The sequence below is a fragment of the Aplysia californica genome, unplaced genomic scaffold, assembly GCF_000002075.1.
Source record: "Aplysia californica isolate F4 #8 unplaced genomic scaffold, AplCal3.0 scaffold00135, whole genome shotgun sequence".
NCBI classification, from domain to species: domain Eukaryota; kingdom Metazoa; phylum Mollusca; class Gastropoda; order Aplysiida; family Aplysiidae; genus Aplysia; species Aplysia californica.
In genome coordinates, this window is record NW_004797405.1 from 232,781 (window position 1) to 255,056 (window position 22,276).

At 40.3% G+C, this 22,276-nt stretch overlaps 1 protein-coding gene across 2 annotated transcripts in view; it reads left to right on the forward strand.

The window, feature by feature from the left end:
• The first annotated feature begins 3,459 nt into the window (after window positions 1-3,459).
• Window positions 3,460-22,276, forward strand: part of LOC101847868 (E3 ubiquitin-protein ligase synoviolin B) — a 20,162-nt gene continuing 1,345 nt past the window's right edge. Inside the window, exons 1-13 of one of the 2 annotated variants that reach the window (XM_035969293.1) lie at window positions 3,460-3,724; window positions 6,616-6,708; window positions 7,415-7,567; window positions 8,186-8,234; window positions 8,627-8,730; window positions 10,071-10,197; window positions 11,607-11,706; window positions 12,155-12,220; window positions 14,293-14,576; window positions 16,807-16,980; window positions 17,923-18,087; window positions 18,690-18,867; window positions 21,912-22,177. In XM_035969293.1, the coding sequence (XP_035825186.1) occupies window positions 3,596-3,724; window positions 6,616-6,708; window positions 7,415-7,567; window positions 8,186-8,234; window positions 8,627-8,730; window positions 10,071-10,197; window positions 11,607-11,706; window positions 12,155-12,220; window positions 14,293-14,576; window positions 16,807-16,980; window positions 17,923-18,087; window positions 18,690-18,867; window positions 21,912-22,177 (1,888 nt within the window). In that variant the 5' untranslated portion in view covers window positions 3,460-3,595. Of the gene's footprint in view, window positions 3,725-6,615; window positions 6,709-7,414; window positions 7,568-8,185; window positions 8,235-8,626; window positions 8,731-10,070; window positions 10,198-11,606; window positions 11,707-12,154; window positions 12,221-14,292; window positions 14,577-16,806; window positions 16,981-17,922; window positions 18,088-18,689; window positions 18,868-21,896; window positions 22,178-22,276 lie in introns of both variants that reach the window. The other variant, XM_005096683.3, reaches the window with a different exon arrangement.

A 22,276-nucleotide genomic window follows, 5' to 3' on the forward strand; every position in this document is an offset into this window, starting at 1 on the left:
GCATCCCAGACGAGGAAGGCCTTTATGTAATGGGAGACTTCAACGGAAGAGTCGGAGAGAGAACACCGTAGACAAAACACCTGGGTCCACACAGTGACCACAGAACACCATGCAATTATAACGGCAACCATGTATCGGAACTGTGTGCGGAGCACGACTTATTCATCACCAACACCTTCTTCCAGCATAGAGCCTCTCAGATCTACACCTAGTACAGATGGAACAACATCAGGGTCTCATCACAGATCGACGTCATATTAGCGAGATCACGAATGCGGATCACAGTCACAGACTCAAGAGCCATCCCCAATTAAGGCCTGGACACAGACCACAGGCCAATCATCACAACGTTGACCAACAAGAAAGAAAGAAAAGAAAACAAAAACAAACATAAAAGATAGCGAGAGAGACTACTAAATATGCACAAACTTGGAGATGATCAGGTGCAGGCTCAGATTAGAAGCACGCCAAATGAAAAGCTAGGTTCTACCAACTCTACAATACTAACCGTCGAGGAAGCTTGGGATACCTTCAAAACAACTCTCATGGACACAATGAAAGAAGTTTGTGGTGCCAAGAAAACAAGATGAAAACACAAAAAAGCAACAGCCTGGTGGAACGAAAAAGTTAAGGATGCTATCAAGGAAAAAAGAGACTGCATAATGTATGGGTCAAGTCAAAAAACGAAGAGGACTACATTAAATATAGACTTGCAAAAGCACAGCAAGAAAGTCGTTACAACATCAAAAGAAAAGACATGGACCCAGTATGGCAAAAAACTAAGTGAAACCTGCAAGACCTCACCAAGAGAGTTTTACGAGAAGGTGAAGACAATGAGAGTGAGAGACGAACCCTATGTACCCACCACGAGACTATCATCAATGATACTAATGGAGAAGCTCTACACGAAGGGAAAGAAATAATAAAGAGATGGGAAGAATATTTTCAAGAACTACTAAACCCATCAGGAATACGCACAAAACACACAGTGCCCCTTCACCGCCAACTACCCAGAGCACTCAGAACCTACCATCCTGGAGAGTGAAGTGAGAGAAGCACTGAAGACTAGTCCAAAGAACAAGGCATCTGGAGACGATGGCATCACAACCGAAGCCATCCTTGCATGCGGTGAAACCGGAATACATTGGCTTACAATCATCTTCCAGAAAGCATGGAAAGAAAGAAAAGTACCAGCAGACTGGCAAAATGCGATAGTGGTGCCAATATGGAAGAAAAAGGGCAGCAAGAAAGACTGCAACACCTATAGAGGCATATCTCTTCTCAGCCATGCGGGGAAAATGTATGCAAAGATCCTAGAGCCACGCACTCGCGCAAAAACCGAACATCTTCTCAGTTACGCCCAGTTTGGTTTTAGAAAAGGAAGAGGGTGCACTGTTTCAATCTTCGCACTCCGACAACTGTGTGAGAGGGATTTGGAATACCACAAAGATCTCCATCTCGTATTCGTGGATCAAGAAAAAGTCTTTGATCGAGTAAATAGAAACAAGCTATGGAAGATCTTAGAGCAGTACGACATCAAGGGACAACTGCTAGACAACATCAGGGCTATCTATGCCAACAGCAGAAGCGCAGTCCGCACTATCAGTGGAACATCGGACTGGTTTCCAGTAACATCCGGAGTCAGACAGGGCTGCAATATCTCCCCTCTGCTCTTCGTGATCAACAAAGACCAGATTACACAGGAGGCCAATCCAGACCCAGAGGCACTCAACGAACTCATATTTGCAGACGACCTGGCAATGATTAACAACAAGACTCAGCTACAGGAGCATATGAACCAACTAAATGCGAGCTGTGAGAAATATGACATGAAGATCAGTTTTAGTAAGACCGAAGTCATGACAATTAGCAGGAGACCAGACAAAGTGGATATCAACATCAATGGATCCAAACTAAAACAAAGCAGATAATTCAAATACTTGGGCAGCATTTTCACAGAAAATGGAAAATTAGATCGATAAATAGAGACTAGATGCCAGAGAGCCAACACAGTCAACTATCAACTCGACCCTCTCCTGAAACCTCCCAATATCCCCATGAGCACCAAGGCGAAGCTCATCAACGCCATTTTCCTTCCAACATTCACATATCAGTGCCAGACATGGTCCCTATAACAAAAGCCCTAGAGAGGAAACTGGTCACATGCGAGATGAAATGCTTAAGAAGAGTGGTCAACAAAACAAGAAAGGACAAAATAAAAAATGAAGTCATAAGGGACACCGTAGGAGCAACACCAGTCCTACCACACATTGAAAATCAAAAGGTCAAGTGGTTCGGACACCTCACGCGGATGCCCTCAAAACATCCAGCTCTGAGAGCATACAACATTAGATATTCTGGATGGAGATCCAGAGGAAGACCAAGGCGACGATGGAGTGAATCTGTGGCAGACACCCTCAGAGCTCACGGGATGTCCCCCGTACAGGCCGCTCGACTTGCTGCAGACAGACACCCGTGTCTCCCCGCGACACCCCCCGGTACAAGCGGAAGAAAAAAGTAAAGTAAGTTAAGTAAGTATTTGGGTGTGCGCACAGGATTCATACAATGAGTGATTTACAGCATCCTAGCCTACAATTAATTGCTCATTTTGAGACAATAACGAATTAATACATTACATAGTCAACACAGTCTTAACCCCCTCCATACTTTATGAAGACCTAGGGTTTGCATCAGAAGAATCGGAGTGTAGACAACATAAAAGCAATCCATTTTGTGAGTATGAATTGTCCTTATTCTTAACAAACTCCATTACTCACTTTGTTTCCTTCAGTCCCTCCCCCACTCCACCCGGGAAAAACAAACCAAACCTCATATTATATATCTCTGTTCATTTATAGCCCACATTTACGTGCATTTATGTTCCCCACAATCAGTCACGCAGCACGTGCGCCGCGGTACTTTGTATGGGATAATATATATGTTATATTATGATAAACAAAAACAGCAAACAAAAGAAAATTTGCAATAAAAGCTCAGTTTCAAACTTTATGAGGACCTAGGCGTTGCGAGGGACGCGCAGAGTGACAGCGCTGTTTCTAATCCTCTAAAAAAATGGCGACAAAGCGAGCTAATTGGGCCCGCACAGCCAAAGTGGGCTTACATGAATGACGTCACAGCTGTGACCTCTAGTACTATTATATATAACCTCTTTGAAGTTTAGGTTTCTCTAGACTCAAGAAAATTATGTTGGCTGCCTGATGATTTGTAAAGCAAAATTTTGTTTAAAGCGCTCTGAGCCTTATCTTTGGTAAGAATTATGGTTTGTTGACTAAGAAAGACGAGTGATTTTCTTGATTAGAGGTAATTTATAGCTTCTACAAAAATTCAGTGAGAGCTAACATTAAACTAGGCAAGAGATCTAGATTCTAGATCTATCTATGAAAATCGCGAAAGTACGAAGCAACCAAGTTGAAGCAAGGACACGAGACGTTTCTATTTTTAAAGTATCGTGACCTAAATCTGACGTAAACATTGGACCACCATCTTGTTTGCACGTCACCCAAATCACTATTTTCCGATCCGGTGAAAGGAAGGAACCCGGCGTTCAATCAAAACGTTCAAACTGGAGGGGAAAATGAGATCCTTCCTCCTCACGGGGTTGAGCCTAGCGCTCACTGCTACCGTTATAGGAAATGCATATTATCAGAAAAAACAGTTTTATCCTTCGGTTGTTTATATTACGAAGTCGAATCCATCAATGGCCGTAAGTAGATCCTGCTACTGCTATCAGTATCATGCATAATGACATCTCAATATCTGTGGCCTGTGGTCAATTGTGTTGCCTATGCACGAATGCCCTCATTAGCCCGTGGCAACACTTAAAAAAATCAAAAAAAACTTCTTGTTCTCTTTCAACTTCCGCTTTTAGCATGATCTTTCTTCTCAATCTCTGTCCTCATGACAGTTCTCATCAATCATTGATGACTGATTCATTCGGCACTAAGATATTCGAAGACGTCTCTGGTAAGCACCCAGGACCTATATTCGGAGACGCACTTCCACACACAGATGCACAGCTTTGGAGGGTCAAACTGCGTAGGCTATTGTCATAGTTTGCTGCAGATCAGTCACTAAAATCTAAAACTAAAGGCTAAAGGTAGTGTCAATTGCCACCGAGTGACGCTGTGGCAATTGACAAAAATTGACTTTTTGTCAATTGCCACCGAGTAAATTGGAGCTCTTTTGCATTTGTAGGTAGATCTAGCTTATTGTGCTCGAGAGCTCAGTGTTGTGCGTTCACCTCTGTGTGTGTGGTGTGTTTGTCAAGTGTGTGTGTGTGTCTTTTCCTGACCCCCATCCCCCGATTTATGTTCCCCGATATGATGTGAATTTCTGCTTGAGTTTGTGTGCGTTTGTGACCTTCTAGGCCTACTTCTAGAATTGCCTGTGTTGGTTCTACACCAAAGTGCAGGCTAAGTAACCTACTGCTGAGTCACGAGCGCAAGAACGGAACACTTAGTATGGCTCCCCTTATTTTACAAAAGATAGTATAGTCCAACCCCCCTATTAAAACAAAATGCATGGGGTCCAACCAATAGACAGAAGGAATTTTATGGAGACATTATTGTAGTGAATCATGGGGTGGGGGAGGGGGTAAATTTCGGGGTCGCTAATCGAGGTCAGTAGAAGAGCAGCTCAACGAAGGGTTTGGGGGGGGGGGGGGATGGCGGGGACAACAAGAGTGGGACTCGCGCTTGTCAAATGGCGTTGATATGACACTGTTCCGTTTCAGTCAGTGTTCCGCCACGGTTCCACGAGCGCTCGCGTACTCGCGATTCTTTGAAGCCGACTAAATCGCAAATCGTCACTCTCAGATTTGGCGAGCACGATCCAGCTGTTGAGCAAAGGGTTCGAACTCAGATGGCTGTTGGATCAGAAAAGTAAAGTGAAAGAATATGATGAGTTGACTGATATAAAATAGAAAAAATTCCACAGCACTATTTTCAGCATGGTGACTGCAATGTATGACTGATGTTATGAAATGTAAAAATGGGAATGAACTATTTTGCAAATGTTGAAATAACGATTCTTTAATATCACAATTATTTCCCCTTCTTGATACGTCACATTTTGTCTCGTTTTGAAATCACACAAGATTTCAGTGTAAAATAAAGAACAATAAAATCAGTTCTCCGCAGGCAGGCAAAAGAGCAATGTGTGTTTTCGTCTTCTTTTCAAGTATTAATATAATGTGAGGCCTATATCCACCGTCACGCTGACCTAGGACCAAATATGGCTGTCAAGGGAATTGACTCGTTTTTTTTCAATGTGATAACGATAACTTCTGCCCAAAGAAAAAGCAGATGCAACATGACATAATGCCGAAAATGAGATTGAACAACAGAGGGAATAGAAGATATAAATTGAGTGACACTTGAGAAAACTGTTATTTCTGATTGTTTTGATTTCATTCTTTTTCTGCCTTGGTTTTAAATCTGATTGTCTTGTTTTGGCATTGTTCTTCTTTTTCTTTACACTGATAAAAAATGTACACTTTGCATTTTTTTTAAAGGGTATTTGATACTGTGTTAGGTTCTTTCTGCTTGCCTCTTGACAAAACTAATTACTGGTGTCTGTTGTATAGTGGTTAGGTGCTTTGTTCTTAAACACAGGAGATCCGAGTTCAATACTAGAGTGGGGGAAGTTTATAGAATATCTCAGTCTTTCTCTCCTGGGACGTTGTATCCCTCTCAGCCCTGGTTACCGCTCACAGGCAGGGTCGAAGCCCGTCTCCTAAATGATCTAAAGCTGTGTCAATGACAATGGGAGAATAAAAATTCTATGTTTAAAAAAGGCAAAAAACCCCCAAAACTAATTGAAATGTTGTGCGCTTTACTCATTGAAACTATTAATGAGTAGTAAAAGTTGAATTCAGATCTCCCTTTTGTTCCCCTCATGATATATTAAACTGACACACTGTGCGTGAACCAGTGACCTAATTTGTTGTAATGTCCAGTCTTTATAAATACAGTCGAACCAGTCCAAGACGGAATCGCAAGGGAGCCAAAAGAAAATTCCTGTCTTAGGACATGATTTGGGGGTGGGGGGTGGATGTTCCAGAGGGCCAGTCCGTTCCAGGTGAGATCATGTTTGGTCGGCAAAAAGTGGTTAAAACTTCACGCCTCCCTGTAAGACTACTGACATGGATGGGATAACAGCCTTCCTAAAACGGCTCAGCGGCGTGGCATAAAGTGCAGAGATGATGGAACCTAACTTAAGTACTAAAGAGCTCTGTTTCAAATAAGGGTTGAGCGGGCAAAGCGTTTTTCATCATAGATAGGTTAAAACCCTCTGAAAGGAAAAGGATTTTTCTGTCTGTTTCCAATTTGAGAAGGTTTCCATAGATGTAATTAAAGAGGAATTTATTGAAGGGGGAGCAGGGGAATTCCGTTATGAAATTTCTGTTGTATACAAGTGTCCGTTTTAATAGTAATAAGGGAGTTTGACTGTACATGATTTCTGAAAATGCATCGCCCACCTTGAAAGTTACATGTATGTGTCTTGTCTTTCAACTTTAAGATGTTTTGATTTTCTGAAATGAAGACGACCTTACTTGTGTGTTAAGCTTATATTATATTCTCTGTTTGTGAACAGGTCCTCTACATCCAGGCTCTTGTGTTTGTGGTCCTCACTGGCAAGATGCTGAGAGCTCTGTTCTTTGGCCAGCTCCGGGATGCTGAAATGGAGGTAAATCAAGAGGAATTTATCTTGCTTTCATCATAAAAAATGTAGCTAACTGCTTCTCATAAAAGCAATTGAAAGATATGAAATTGTTGGGATTTTAACTGAAGACTATCATATAAAGTGAATATAGTTGAAATTGTCTGGGATGGCCAACCATAGTTGAGGGAAAAAAATGCCTGTCTTAGACAGGTGGACATCTTGGACAGTGTCATAACATATTTTAAAAAATGCAAGGGGTAGAGTGGGTGGTTGGCAGGTGCTCTGGTGTGGTTTTCTCCTTCTTTTCTACCAAACATCTATCGTCCTGATCTCTCCTCCTTTTTTGTGTTTGTTACTCTCTTGTAACACTTTTAATCTTCGGCACTTATATGACCTTATTGTTTTGCAAGTGCTTTAAAAGTACTAAAACTAAAGCAAGGGGTGGGGGTGGTCATTTGTACAAGTTATTACCTTGGACAAATGGCCGTTACACAAGATTCGATAGATAGTGATAACAGTCTGATGTAACATTTAAAAAGGATTTCTAATGTTGACTTAATAATATTTAGTAAGATTTTCATCTTCTCTAGTTCTAATAGAAGAGATTTCTGTTTTGATTCTGTGGTCATAGATTTTGCTTCTGAGATTTATATTAATTATGTCTTATAATTGCATGCGTATTTTTAATCAAACTCTCCATGACTCTCTCTTTTTTTCTCCTTTTTACCAGCATTTGATAGAACGCTCCTGGTATGCGGTCACTGAGACTTGCCTTGCCTTCACTGTGTTCAGGGATGATTTCAGCCCTCGTTTTGTAGCCCTATTCACTCTACTTCTGTTCCTGAAATGTTTCCATTGGTTGGCCGAGGACAGAATAGACTATGTGAGTATTATCCAGTGACTGTTTTTTAAAAAAGTGTTGTTTTTTTAAAGTCCTTTCATGTATATTTGTATTAAATTGCTTTTTCTTTTAAGTAGTTAAAACATTCGAAATTAGTATTGCCCAAAAATTACATGGTTAACTGCATGCATCTAATGTTATGGATCTTCATATGAATCGTGTTTACTTTGTGTAAGTTGAGTTTCTCAAGGAGGTGCATATATGCCTGATATCAATACTTTTTTTCTATGCATTCGCAATATTTTTTTCCACTCCTATTATGTGGGGCAAGTTGGACATAGTTTTAATGTGGCCCCTAACTTTTTACTCAATAATCTGTCCAGTTGGGGCTTATATCAGTGTGACACATGATCATGTAATTATTGTAATTGCCGGTACTGAATTTCCTCTGACATTTAAGTTTCACAGCATATTTATTTCCCCCTTTACATTTAATGAACAGTCTGTGAGACATACTGCCATTGTTCTCAGGGGGTCTCATCATCACAAGAAAAATGGCAGTGGTTACCCGTAAGCTTTTAACTGTTGTGGTCTTGTATTGTATTTATATTAGGCTGTCTAATGATTTTGTGACATTGTTTGTTTGTTTTTTCTTTCTAGATGGAGAGGAGCCCAGCAATATCGTGGCTGTTCCACCTGAGAGCATTGTGTATGTACATATATGAAAAAAAATCTATTTTTATGGGCGCAGAAAATGGCATTTTCTTCAGAATTGTTAAGAATTATGTTCCGAGAGCAGTTTTGTTAGTTTTTGGAAAGATTATGAAGTTTTGAAATCACTCGTGAGCTTTTTATTTGGCATAATCTGTGCTCTGGCTCTAATTTAGAGAAATCGTGGAGTGAAAATATATACATAACTTTCTATTGGTACTATTGTTTTAAACCTAAAGCTTAAAAAAACGTATGTCAAATACTTAAAAAAAAATTCATGTGAACATCATCAGAGCATGTATATAGTAAAGAGATCAGTAGATTTTTGTTAGTCCAACTTGAATACCTATTATTACTTTGAAAATCAATTTTATGAAATATATTTTTCAGCTCTCATGTTTGTGTTGGGCTTCCTGGACATCATGTTTGTGAGGCATGCTTTTTACTCCACTTTGTTGAAGGGACCCTCGGTGCAACTAGTGTTTGGCTTTGAGGTATGCATGGTATTGATCTTGGGAGAAAATCTATTCATTGCTGATTGAGCAAATAATTATATGAGCTTGAAACTGCTTTTCATGACCTTTTTTTGTCTTGTTTGCCTTATGTTGTTATCCGCACTTAGTACAAAGATCTTTATTTTTTGGTCCTTTTTTTTTTTTTTTTTTTTTTTTTTTGTGTGTGTGTTTCCCAATTACTGAGTTGTTGTTGCTTACGACGCAATTCAATAAATGGTCCTGTAAGAGCCAGTTCCACGTATCTAGGTTTTTGCGAATTTTTCAGGAGGAACATAAAACGGATTAATGTAGGTATGTCTGAATGATCAACACCCCGGAAACGATCAAGCCCTAAAAGCGTATCATAAGCGATTCAGGAATTTTTGCCTTTACTGTCGGTTCAGTAGTAAATCTTGTTGCATCATCCAGGTTGTAACAATTTTGTAACCGTATTGAAATCCATTCCGCTTATCTCAAGATGAGCTAATTTGGAAGAAAACAGCTATGATTTATAAGTGAAACAGTTCTTTGCTTTTTATAGCTATTTTAAGGCGAGGAACTCCATGAAAATTATACAGAAATGAAGCCCATGTTAAGCGCTTTCGTTTGGTGAAGCAAAAAAAAATAAATTTGGCGCCAAAATCATGATAAGTGGATCTGGCTCTTATAGCACGAAATATGTCAACAGAATGTTCTTCATTTCTTAGTTTTGTGTTTTGACTGTTGATATCATGTTTTGTGGATTGAATTCCAAGTTTGTACTTATATTATGCTCTTTTTATGCTTTCTGGAAATCTCACTAGGTTTCTGTGGTATATTTTTGCATTCAACTCAGTTTTTCAGTTTTGAAAATTTCCACCTCTTGTAATGTGGTTTCGAAATGGCTGCTTCTGTGTTGCTCTGTACGATGGTTGTGCAAACATTTAATAACTGATCCATCATTAACACTAAGCAGTGACATGAAAGTACTTTTATTATTTTGTGGGTGATTGGCGGGAGCTCTGGTGTGGTTTGCTTCTTCTTTCCTATCAAACATCTTTCGTCGTTATCTCTCCTCCTTCTTTTTTGCGTTTGTTACTCTCTTGTAACCCCTCTAATCTTAGGCACTTATATGACCTTATTGTGTTGCAAGTGCAGTACAACTTTTACTAAAACCTAAGGTTATGATTTTGCATATGTAAGAAATCGTTGGAAATATAATCAAGATAGAGAACTTCATGTACATCCACAGGTATGCATGCTATAAGAATTGATAAAGTTAGATGTTGTTGTTATCGATCCAGGATAAAGGTAGATAATGTACATGTTTCAACACTGGAATTTACATTTCTCGTCGGCAGTATGAAATTCTCTTCACGGTGGTGCTGATGATTTTTATCAAGTACGTGCTGCACGCCATTGACCTGCAGAGCCAGAACCCCTGGGACAACAAGGCCGTCTATCTGCTCTACTCAGAGCTTATCATGGGTCAGTCAACTTTCCACTAGCCTTTTATCTAACCAGGACAATGACTTTCTGTTATGATAGTTGTGTGTTATGATGACTGCTTGAGATGAGTTGTGGCGTTTCTGATCATTACAAGTTTGCTTGATATTGTTTCCTTTACTCTTTCTCTCTTTACCATACTGGCTACCTTCTCTTCCTTCTTGAATATCAAGTTCATGACAGGGCAAACTATTATTATTATTATTATCATTGTTATTATTGTTGTTGTTGTTGTTATCATTATTATTATAATTACTAGCTGGGCCCCTTTTCGTTGAAAGGAACGATTGGTGCATTAACATCAACTGAAAGTCATAGTTACACTCTACTGGAATGGAGCAATAAATCTTGAGAGAAAAGTGACACACATGTTTCCAAGTTGCCAAATATATAATAGATGTATAGACTGATTCTCTATTCCGCTTTCATGGTTGTACACTCCAGAATTTCAAAGGTGTGGAATCAATGCATGCAGTTAGTGAACGGAAACCTCACTTGCTTACAATGGTGTCTTAGAAAACAGACTTTCCCAAGATTAGAACTCTGTGTGGATGAAACAAAGCATTTTGGAAAAATAGGGGAAAGCAGTTTGCATGGATTTGTTAAAGTTAGGTCCTAATCACATGGATGCTGTGGACGCCTGCAAAATTTCAAAGGTGTGGGTTAGGTAATAAGGGAGGAGTTTGTGCACAAATCCTCTCAAGTCCACTTTTATATATATAGATAGATCTAATAAGATTATTATCATCCGCACTTCTGTTCTTGCGAACTACTCACTCGCTCGAAGAAGCACAATATGAAACGGAAGTAGTACCTTTTAAAATATGAAATGGCTATGGGCAGAGTGAAAACATCTGAGAGCTTCGATTTACAGGAAAAACCATCAAACCTGAAAAATCAAAAGGTAGTTTCTGAACTTTGAAAATATGCCCACGTAACCCTTTGGGACAATTCTCGTCTGAATCATATTTTTGTAGATTTTATAGGCACCTGTGTAAAATGTTTATACTGACCCCCCAAACGGGCTTAGCTCCATTATAATATTATTATTATTATTATTATTTTTTAAATTTTAATTATTTTCATTATTATTATCATTATCAATATTGTTATTAATATGAGCATCAATGTACATCTCAGAATGCTTCAGTATTTTCATTTCTCTTTTACCAATGCAGTGTAGGTCTTTTAGTCATTTGTGTCCGTGCTGAAGGCATTTATCTATATATGGTACCAAAATTTTAAAAATGCTACTGTCATATATGTATTGATGATGTATAGTTCTTCGCTTGAATCACCAGCTGCTGTTACATGTGATGCAATGAATATATGAATATCATTTTCAAGAAGACGTAAATTTCAAGATTATATTTTTCACATTTTATCTACAGGTTTAATCAGAGTTGTGTTGTATATTGCCTTTGTGTTCATCATGATCAAAGTCCACACCTTCCCATTGTTTGCCATCAGGCCCATGTACCTTACTGTCAGGTTAGTTCACTGTCTAGTTTTATGCTAAAGAAATCTGCCACCCTTTTCCTGATGATAAATATTGATTGTTTAATCAAAAGGGATTATACTTTTTTCATATTGTTAAGTTTAATATAGAATAATGGAAAAGTATAATCTGATGCGCATGGTGAGGTAGAAAGATGAGGGTAGGACTTGTCATCTTTTTTTTCTAGCTCAAGTTTCTGATTCCTGTTTGCCATTTGCTTTTATCTCTTAGAAAAGTATGATTTTTTCTCTCATGTATGTTTTTGTGGTGTTTTGATTTTTTTAGAAATAATTATTAACAGTAATTTTTTAATGTAAAAAGTTGTATTAGTGTTATGTAATTTGAAGTTGTGTGTAATGTTCCTTTTTGGGAAAGAATATGAAATGGTTTCCGATGTATTAATTTTTAAGATGGTTTCCTTTTTTTGCGCATTTTCCACAGAGCATTCCAGAAGGCAGCCCAGGATGTTATCCTGTCTCGCAGAGCTATCAGAAACATGAATACCCTGTAAGTTGAATCATTTTTGCCTTTAGGGAAGTCTTGAGTTTAATTAATGTTAAGGCATTACCAGTGCCATGTGTTTGAAACGCCATTATTGTCTTTACTCCCTCAACCATAGGCCTACACTTCCAGGTTGTCAGCTCTCCCTAGAGATTTTTACTACTTAAAAAATACTTCCCCCCCCCTACATTTTAACATGTCCTATCCAAATGTGGTACACATTTTATTCAAACCTTTATGCGTGTGTATTGGAAATTTGAAGGCAAAATATGTCATAGTGTTTATGCAATGCTACGAGGAAGAACGTCTATATTCAGAGTCAAAAAGTAAACAAGAAGCAAAGAAAGGAAGTGCCCTCAAATTTCGCATCCCCTGACGTAGTTCACGAATGTAGCTTTCTTTGTTCTAAATTTAGGCCCGCACTTCTGGTCACAGTCTGTTTCAAACGAAAAATGGTTACTTTTCTGGCTAGCCTATAGTCTGCTTCACACAAAAGTAGTGTTTACGGTCTAGAGAGCCATATTTTCCATACCAATGTTGTTGGCGTTAGAGTAGGAGCGTTGCGTGCGCATACCGATAATATCAAAGTTAGGACTTGGTGAGTTAATGAGGCCCTGACATTGTAGTGCTTTTGAAAAGGTAACATTGTTGGCTAGATGTTTAACTGTTGTATGCCCAGAAAGCAACATTTTTTTAGGAGAGAGGAAAAAAACTGTTTCTTTCTTTTAAAATCTGTGTCCAAAGTATGATTCTTTTCTTGCTTTTTTGTTGTTGAACATTTAGAATTTGAATTTCAACAAAATATTTCAAGAGCATGTGCAACTTGGTACCTCAGGTTGAGAAATTGCAATCAAAAATATTTCTCAAATTTTGGGCTGAGTACATCTGATCAGTTGACGGATGATACAGACGATTTAATCGTCAGTTGATTTTCTTTTCTTTTATGAGTAGTGCTCATGTTTACGTCACTAGTAGTTATGAATGGACGTCTCCTCTGTTATCCCAGTGGAAATGAAAAGTCCATCCACCTCTTTGTTAATGATTTGTAGCATATTTTTTTTGGTGGGTTTTTTTCTTTTTTTAAATCTTCATATCAAAAGGGGAATATTTTCTCTTTCTTACTTTGCTTCTACCCTTTTTTGAAATTTAGAAATTAAAACAAACAAGTGTTGGTTGTGTAAGTAGGTGGTTGGTGGGTGCTCTGGTGTGGTTTGCTCTTTCTTTCCTATCAAACATCTATCGTCCTTATCTCTCCTCTTTCTTTTTTGTGTATGTTACTCTGTTCACATCTATTCTTCAGCACTTATATGACCTTATTGTGTTGCAAGTGCTGTAAAACTCTAATTAAAACTAAACTGGTTGTGTAAATTTGTGACTGGTTCCTTACTGAGACCTGGTCCTGAAGTGCCAAAAGTTGTCTTTTCCATCTCCATCTTTGTGTGTGCCCATGTGTGAAACACATGTAGATAGCAAAACATATAGAGCTGGCTGTTGAGCGGGGATATAAGCTTTACAAATGTTTTTCATTATAATTATTATTTTTGAGACACCTCCCACTAAGAGACGACCTTCCCCCCCCCCCCCCACCCCCCCTGGGCAGTGCTACTGAATGAAGTGTCTTTAAGCCGTTCCCAAAGGGGAGACATTAACATGTAGAATTGTTAATGGGCTGATTTATTAATGTCATGCTACTCTGCTGGAACAACATAGGGGGAGCTGCTGCTTTTTCTTTCCTCATCTTTACTATCGTCATTTTTCTTCTACTTCTTTTGTGTGTTTGTCACCCTCTTGATAGTCGAAACAGACCTTGTGCTGTTGAGGCTAGAGAGGTGAGCAGAGTAAGCCTGACTCTTTGTTTTGACTTCTCTGTTGACATCCAACCCTTGGCGCTCATATGACCTTATGCAGTTGACTCTGTTGACACCCACCCCTTGGTGCTCATATGACCTTATGCAGTTGCGAGCGCCGTAAAAGCCTCTACTGTAAAAAAAAAAAATATATATTATGCAGTTGCAGGCGCCGTAAAACCTTACTAAAACTTAACTAAAAAGACGACCTTGCCATTTGTTACCTGCCAGGTACCCGGACGCCACGCCGGAGGAGCTGAGCTCTGGCGACAACGTGTGCATCATCTGCCGCGAGGAGATGACAACAAACTGCAAGAAGCTGCCCTGCAACCACATCTTCCACACCAGCTGCCTGCGCTCGTGGTTCCAGCGACAGCAGACGTGCCCCACGTGCAGGCTGGAGGTGCTGCGCATGCCAAGGCCAGCCGCTGCGCAGCAGGCTCAGCAACAACAGCAGCAACAGCAGGCGCAGCCAGCGCAGCCACCCGCGGACAACCAAAACCCTTTCAACAACAGTAAGTTTCAAAGGAGAACTAACAACAGTGAAGTAAACTTCAATCAAACACAGTTAAGGGGAGACGTACACTCCTGGAAAAATTTTCTAAACGAATGACGTTTATTCAATTTCATGTAATTGTGCAAGAAGTTCATAGGTAAATAGGATGTACTAGGGGTGAATTGGTTCAATTTTTCTGAAAAATGGGTCTCTGTGGCGGCCATCTTGGATTTTCAAACCAGTTTCTTAGTGCAGACGATTTTCATAGTAAATATTGAATTATCAGCCTGAAATTTGGCACACAAGTACAAACCTACATGAACTTGGGATCTATATAAGGATTTTGACCTATCTTTAAAACTAAAAAAGTGAGCCCAAAGTCATTGGATCCCCTAGAGTCAGTTGACGAAATTTTGGGGTACATATTACAAAAAAATTGAATATTTCCTCAAGTTACCAATATTTCCCCATTCCCTTTCATAGATCCCCAGAATCGATCTTAAAGCACATGTACACCAAATCTGAAGCTTCTAGCTTCTATATTTTTGAAAACTCCTTGCACCCAGGAGGTCACATATGTCAAAAAGTAGATTTTGAGAAAAACAGAAAGAACAGGGATTTTTAAAAGGATTTCTAGAGCAATTTGCATTTTTCAAACTCCCTTTTAGGTCATTTAGGGTGTTTTTTCAACAGTTTCTTCATTTTGACTCGATAGAACAGATGTCAAAGGATGTTTTTCCGCAAAAAACAAAAGTTGGGTAGTTTGAAATATTGTATGGATATTGCCTTGGATCGCCGACCCGGGTCTTCCCTTAATATGAAAACAGTGGTAAAAGGGGTAAAAAAACAACAGAATCTCACATTTTTTTCTTCCTTTGTTATTGGAGAAGTCTCTCTAAACCAAAAACACAGTTGAATGAACAAAGCCCAGTGTTTCAACAGATTTTGATTTATGCGGACTTTACGGTAGTTATTTTTCTAATGAAACCTAGCTAGTTTCAAATGAGAGATAACAAGTTTCAAATTCGAAATTTTTGCTTTGAATAATGCTTCACTCGATGAGTAGCCTATTTTGAGTGGTGGAACAGTGTGTGTCCACTCATACTTCATATTATATGTAAAATTACTGTCGAAATTGTCCAAAAACATTGTCAAGGAAATAAGTGGTTGTATGTTATTATAGTTCCATTGTCAAGGAACTAAGTGGTTGTAGTTGTATGTTGTGATCGATCCAGAGAGGTTGCACAAGACAGATGGACGTCTTGGACAGTGTTACTACAATTGTACAATTGTTTGTTTTTTTAAAGCGGAAAGGAAGTTGTCATTCGTTTAGGTGAATGTGTTAGATTACTGGACTTGTGATTGTGAGGTTGCGGGCTCAGGGGTTGTTTGTTTTAGTAACATTTTATGACGCTCGCAATTGCATAAGGTCATATGAGCGCCAAGGGGTGGATGTCAGCAGAGAAGTCTAAACGGGGAATCAGGCTTACTCTGCTCATCTTTCCAGGTCTGCTTCGACTATCAAGGCACCCTGGAAATAACAGTTTACAAGAGAGTGACAAATATACCAAAGAAGTAGAGGAAAAAAATTACGATAGTAAGGATGAGGAAAGAAAAAGCAGTAGTTCCCCCTATGTTGTTCCGGCACAGTATGAGCATGACATTGATAAATCAGCCCATTTACAATTGTACTGTGCATAAGAACGTGTTAATGTCTCCCCCCCCCCCCCCCCCCCCTCTTTGGGAATGGCCTAAAGACACTTCAGTCAATAGCACTGCCCTTGGGGGGGGGGGGGGGGGGGGTTGGAGGCTCAGCTTTCTCCAATGTTGTGTTTTTGGGATAGGCACTTTACACAGATTTCCCACACTTCACCCAGGAGGAATTATATATTGTCTATAGACCCCAAAAGATTTTGTCAGCTTGTTACTGTGTTAGTGCATTGTAATCTACAGCTTGCACTGTATACTTCCAGGGAAGCCGAAAATGTTTCTGAATGTTTTAGGTAAAAAACTGCTGGGGTAAAATTAGTTCTTCAGCACATAGTGAGCATGCTTTAGAACATGGGTATGCATTATATAAATGCATTATTGTTATAATTATTATTATGATGTTGTTATTATTGTTGTTCTTTATAATTATCATCCTGTTTATGGCACTAATATGACATATTTGTGTTGCGAGTGCCACAAAACTCTTACTAAAACAATTTTTTTAAAAACCCTGAAAACATTCTTTTTTTCTGTTACAGTGCCAGGCATGTTTGGTGGCTTCCCCTTCCAGTGGCCGCCCAATGCTGGAGGCCAGGCTGTCCCTCCTCCCTTCGGATGGCCCCAACAGCAACAACAGCAGCAACAACAGCAACAGCCCGGGGCCGCCGGTGGGGCAGCTCCCACTTCACAGGCGCAGACACAAGCCCAAGCAGGTCAGACTGAGACAACTTGTCTCTGTAGTTTTGGCAGGCAGATAGCTCAGCGGCGGGTGTTGTACAACACTGTTGTGACCTGGGGGGGGGGGGAGTGGGGTGAAAATTTAATGAACATTTCCATGCAAATATGCATTTACCTGGATAGTCATGCGTGGGTTTTAATAACAGCAAAATCATTCAAGTTTGGATCGTCGGCAGAGATTCCATTCTGCACTGAGAAGAGCAGGTCTAATTTGTCAGTTGTAATGTAATAGTATTTAAAATATTCTGTGATATATGATACTTTTTTTCCTTTCTTTTGCTATTTCGCACAAAATGGTGATGCTTTGTGGGCCAGTCTGAAGTCATCCATTTTTCACCTTTGCTTCTCTTGAGCTAAGTTTTGAACTAGACTTATTCTTGCGTGCTCGTACGACCTTATGCAGTTGCGAGCGCTGTAAAACACTTTACAAAAACAAAAGACTTATTCTTCTTCTCGATCACATCACACTTTTGAAGTCGAATATCTATCATAAATTAGACCCACCTGCTCAGTTCTTGTGTTGGTCCATATAGCTTTTCCTGCAGTGTTAGTGGGGTTGGCCAGGTCCCCTGTAGGTCTAGTCTCCTGACCTAGGACTCTGTGTGTCCTGCACTGCTGGGGGATATGTGCCACAGTTTGGTCCACTTCTCCACACTGGCATTTTGGTGATTGTCTTGGTAAGAGTTTCGCAACGCTTGCAACACAATAAGGTCATATAAGTGCCGAAGATAAGAGGTGTTACAAGAGAGTAACACGCACAAAAAAGAAGGAGGGAAGATAAGGACGATAGATATTTAACCGGAAAGAAGGAGCAAGCCACACCAGAGCACCCGCCAACCACTGATTGTGCTAGTTGAAAAAATGTGCACAAGTGTTGTTTGAGTCTTGTAACCTGACTAATTTTCCGTCACTTTCAGGCACAGCTTCGTCATCTTCTACTTCAACATCCTCCACCTCCACCACGACGTCGTCATCGTCTACCGCCACTCCCGGCGTGCCACCTTTCGCCAGCATGGCTCCTCCTTTCCCGGGATCCATGCCCTTCATGCCACCCATGATGCCACCCATGTTTTCACCCTTCAGTAAGGACACTGTATTTTACGACAAAAATATATTGCATTTATTTAGCGCCCAATCCGTATTAAAGTACTTAGACTCTGAGCGCTCCTGGTGGTTTTTTGGTCTATTTGTGTTTGTGTGTTTTATTATTTAAAAAAATTATAACACATTTATTAAAATGGCTGCTTGCGTCATTTGTCCATTTTTGTATTTCCACTGTTTGTCGATTTTGTCTGTGAAGGAATTTTGCCATTCCAGTTGAACCTGCCCTAACGACCACCTGTCCAAGACGGTCACCTGTACAAACAACCACTTCCATCATCCTCCCTTGCGGGTTTTTTTTGGTGGTTTTTTTGGTATATTATAATGACACTGTCTGAGATGATCCCTTATCTCCTCGGCAATGGATAGTTGTCTTGGACAAGTTCAACTTCACATCGTGACCTCAGTGCTTTCTTGTCGTATCTCTAGTTTTTTTGACAGTGAAAACAGTTCATAACAAAAAGTAAGCTTAAGAAGAAGTCACATTTTCAAAGTTGAAAAAAATGGAGATACGACGGGAAAGCACTGAGGTCGCGATATGTTAAAAAAATCACAGAAAACTCAAACCCTTTTTCTGATTTAGGTTTCCCACCACCCCCTGTGCCTATGTCGGGCCTGAGCGAGGAAGAGCTGCGGGCGATGGAGGGCGTGGAGCGGGGCAACGTGGAGGCGCGGGTGCAGTGGCTGCGGGACATACAAGCCCTGCTCGACGGGGCCATGCTGCTCATAGGGCAGTACAATACGGTGGCCAGCCAAATGGGGTGAGTCAGATGTGTGGGGAAAATCTACTGTTTGCAGCTACATCTCCATCTTCTCCATCAATCCATCCTCATCTTCTCCTTTTTATTATGGTGGTCATGTCCTCTTGCCTACATTTTCGTAACAGATCTGCTTTGGAAATCTTATCATTCACACGTAAATCTAAATCTTTTATTTGAGGACCTAATCCTTCAAACTCTTTATCACTGTCGTCCGATTCCAGAAAAATGTTTGGAAAATCTGTGTCTAAATCAGCTGACGAATCCGACATTTTGATAACTAAACAATATCCCAGAAAATTGCAGATAAAAACCTCCAAACAGATCCCTGACTGCGAAATGCACGGCCAGCGGCACTAATATACGTTGCACTGGTAGACTAGTCACCAGCAGTTTAAAAAATGGCTATTCTTATGTCAACGGTATAGTTTCTACACTCGTGTTGGATCACGACCGGTGGTCGCGATGCGCACGGAAGGGAGGTATGAGTCATCACGACCGCGCACGCAGAGGGTTAAGAGAGAACACCTTTGTTCCCCCTCAGTTTTTTTCATTTCCAAATTTTTTCATGCCTACTAGAGCTGTGCCCGTTCGACTTTACTATTCGACATTCATGATTTTTGCACTATTCACAGCTGTCCGAAGCGTGGCAGAGCCATTCGAATGCGGTGCGATTTTTTTTTAACAGATACTAGATTTTCGTCTCATTTTTCTCAAACAGAAAATTTGGAGTACATTATATCTAAAATCATTAAGATAAATATACAGAAATACTCTTTATTTGATGGTTACGAGACAGAGAGATAAAAGGAGCCTACAAGAGTTATAAAACAATCCTTTAGAGAATATCTTTTACTATTCAATATTCACTCGTTACACTGTGCAGCTCAAGCAAGGGCACTTGACTCTTGAACCGCCGCGAATGTTTTTTCCTTGAAGTTAGCTGTCGCAATGAATGAGCTCCCCTAACCCTACTCGAAAAAGCGCTATAAACGGTGATGTGATGTCAACACGTTGCACTGTCTGCGCGCATGCGACAACAACACATGTGCGCTCAGTGACTGGCGTTCAACGACGCGTCGAATTGCAGAAGTTAGATCTGGGCTTCTTGAATTGCAGAAGTTAGTTCTGGGCTTATCACATATAAGAAAAAACCATTTGACAGTGATTCAGATTGTGAAAGTTAGTTCTGGGTGTATCATATATAAGAAAAAACTATTTGACGGCGCTTCGAATACCGGAAGTTAGATCTGGGCTTATCACATGAAATATGATTCGACGGCGCTTCGAATTGCGGAAGTTAGGTCTGGGCTTATCACATATAAGAAAAAAAAATTCAACGGCGCTGTGAATAGCTAGCATTGGTAGAATAGCAGAACTTAGGTCTGGTTTTATGCTTATCATATTATTATATTAGAAGAAAAAAATTCGACGGAGGTGTGTGAAAATAATGAATAGTGAGCTCACGCTTCGAAGCTTCGATGATTTGCGTACTCTATTTCATTTATGTTGTCTGCAGTTTTTGTAATAGATTTGATGCTATTATTTTGAAACAGTTGTCAAAAAAGAGTACTGTACAATCTTTGTTTGTGTTTGAAACGGTTGTCAAAAAGGAGTACTGTACAATCTTTGTTTTGTCAGTGCTTCCACTCTTCCGTATTTTTACGGAAATCCGTACTTTCTGCCAGTTCCGTACTTGTTCCTCCTTCATCGTCAACTCCCTCCGTAAAAAAACTGCGACAGCGCAGGACTGCCGAAATTCCGTACTCGCCTTCCTATCGTCTTGTAGTTACGGATATTTACGGTAATACTCTCGGCAACAAGTTAAAGTTATTGAAACCTGCCAGATTGCGCTTTTCCTGCAATCAGCCATTATACCACTATGTCCCTTGAATTCATTGCGGGTTGGTCGGCAGTACATTTTTTACCTGCAGATGGATCAAAATCTGGCGAACCTTTTGTGCCAATTTCCTCCTTTCTATCATTCACTCATTCCTTCTGTCTGTCTTCGGATTGTTGCCGCGGCTGGAAAATCTGCGCGTCGATCAAGTAAATTGACTTGTGATCTTAGACAAAAAAATTACTGTCAGAAAGAAACTTTTTTTGCAAATTTGTCTAGATCTAGATCTAGAGAAATTATCGATGCGAAGATTCTACGGCACGTGAAGGCAATACGGGCCGCAATGAAAGAAATAATGCTGATACGCGGGTGCCCACTCCGAGACTACGGATGGGATCGGCCGATCGCGCTGTTGGCCCGACTCGGTCGCCTCAAAAACAAACGTGTTTGTTTTCAGTTTCAGGCGATCGAGTCGGGCGATCGGCCCGATCCAGCCGTAGGTAAAATAAAAAATAAATCGAAGTGGGCGTTCTGAGGTTGTGACAGGCGACATTCAGATGTGAAAATTGAGAAAAAATTTGGGTATCCGCTGCGCAACTGTATTGTGATGGTACATCTATTTATTATTCCCAGGTTTGCCTGCTATCAATGGTGCGACGTCAAATTAATTAATTGAATTATAGTAGCAATGAAAGGGGAACCTGCTTTTAAACATTGCCAGCAATGGAAAGATATGTTGGTGAAGAAATCAAACAAGACAAAATGTTGGTAAAAAAATAAATGTTATGTGCTCTAGTCTAGGCAATCTCTTCAAACAGGCTCCCAAATGCCATTTTCAACCCTCTAAAAGCACTAAATTTCAATTTCTTCGGGGGCTTCGCCCCCTGAACCCCCACCCAGGACGCTGTCCCAGGCCCCCGGCAGAATTTTCCTTACTTTTCAGCTTCAGCTGGTGGAAGCACTGTTTTGTGATTGGCAGGTGTCCTAGTGTGGCTTGCTTCTTCTTTCCCATCAAACATCTATCATCCCTATCTCTCCTCCATCTTTTCTTTGTATGTTACTCTTTAGTAACACCTCTAATCTGCTCGACCTGTATGACCCTCATTTTGTTTCAAGTTCCGTAAAATTTGTACTTAAACCAAAACTGCAATATTTTTCCTGTACAAAGACTTTTTCTCCTTTCTCTCTCCAGCACTATGGGCATCAGCACGGCTCCAACAGCACCGCCCCCGCAAGCAAGCAGTTCTCAGGCATCATCTTCCTCATCGCCTTCTTCATCATTGCCATCATCATCGTCATTGTCATCATCATCAGCAACATTGTCGCAAACAGCTCAGCTTCAAGACAACGCTCAGGGTAGAGCTTGGCCACAGGGCGAGGGTGCGCGGCCAAAGTACACATCCACCATCAGTAACACGCACACGACAGACTCGCCCGAGCGCGCACGCTCCAGCAGTATTTCGCAGGATGCAGGTGACTAAAGCACTCTCTTATCTAGGGCAGTATTGATGGTCATTTTTTCACACACACACACACACACACACACACACACACACACACACACACACACAC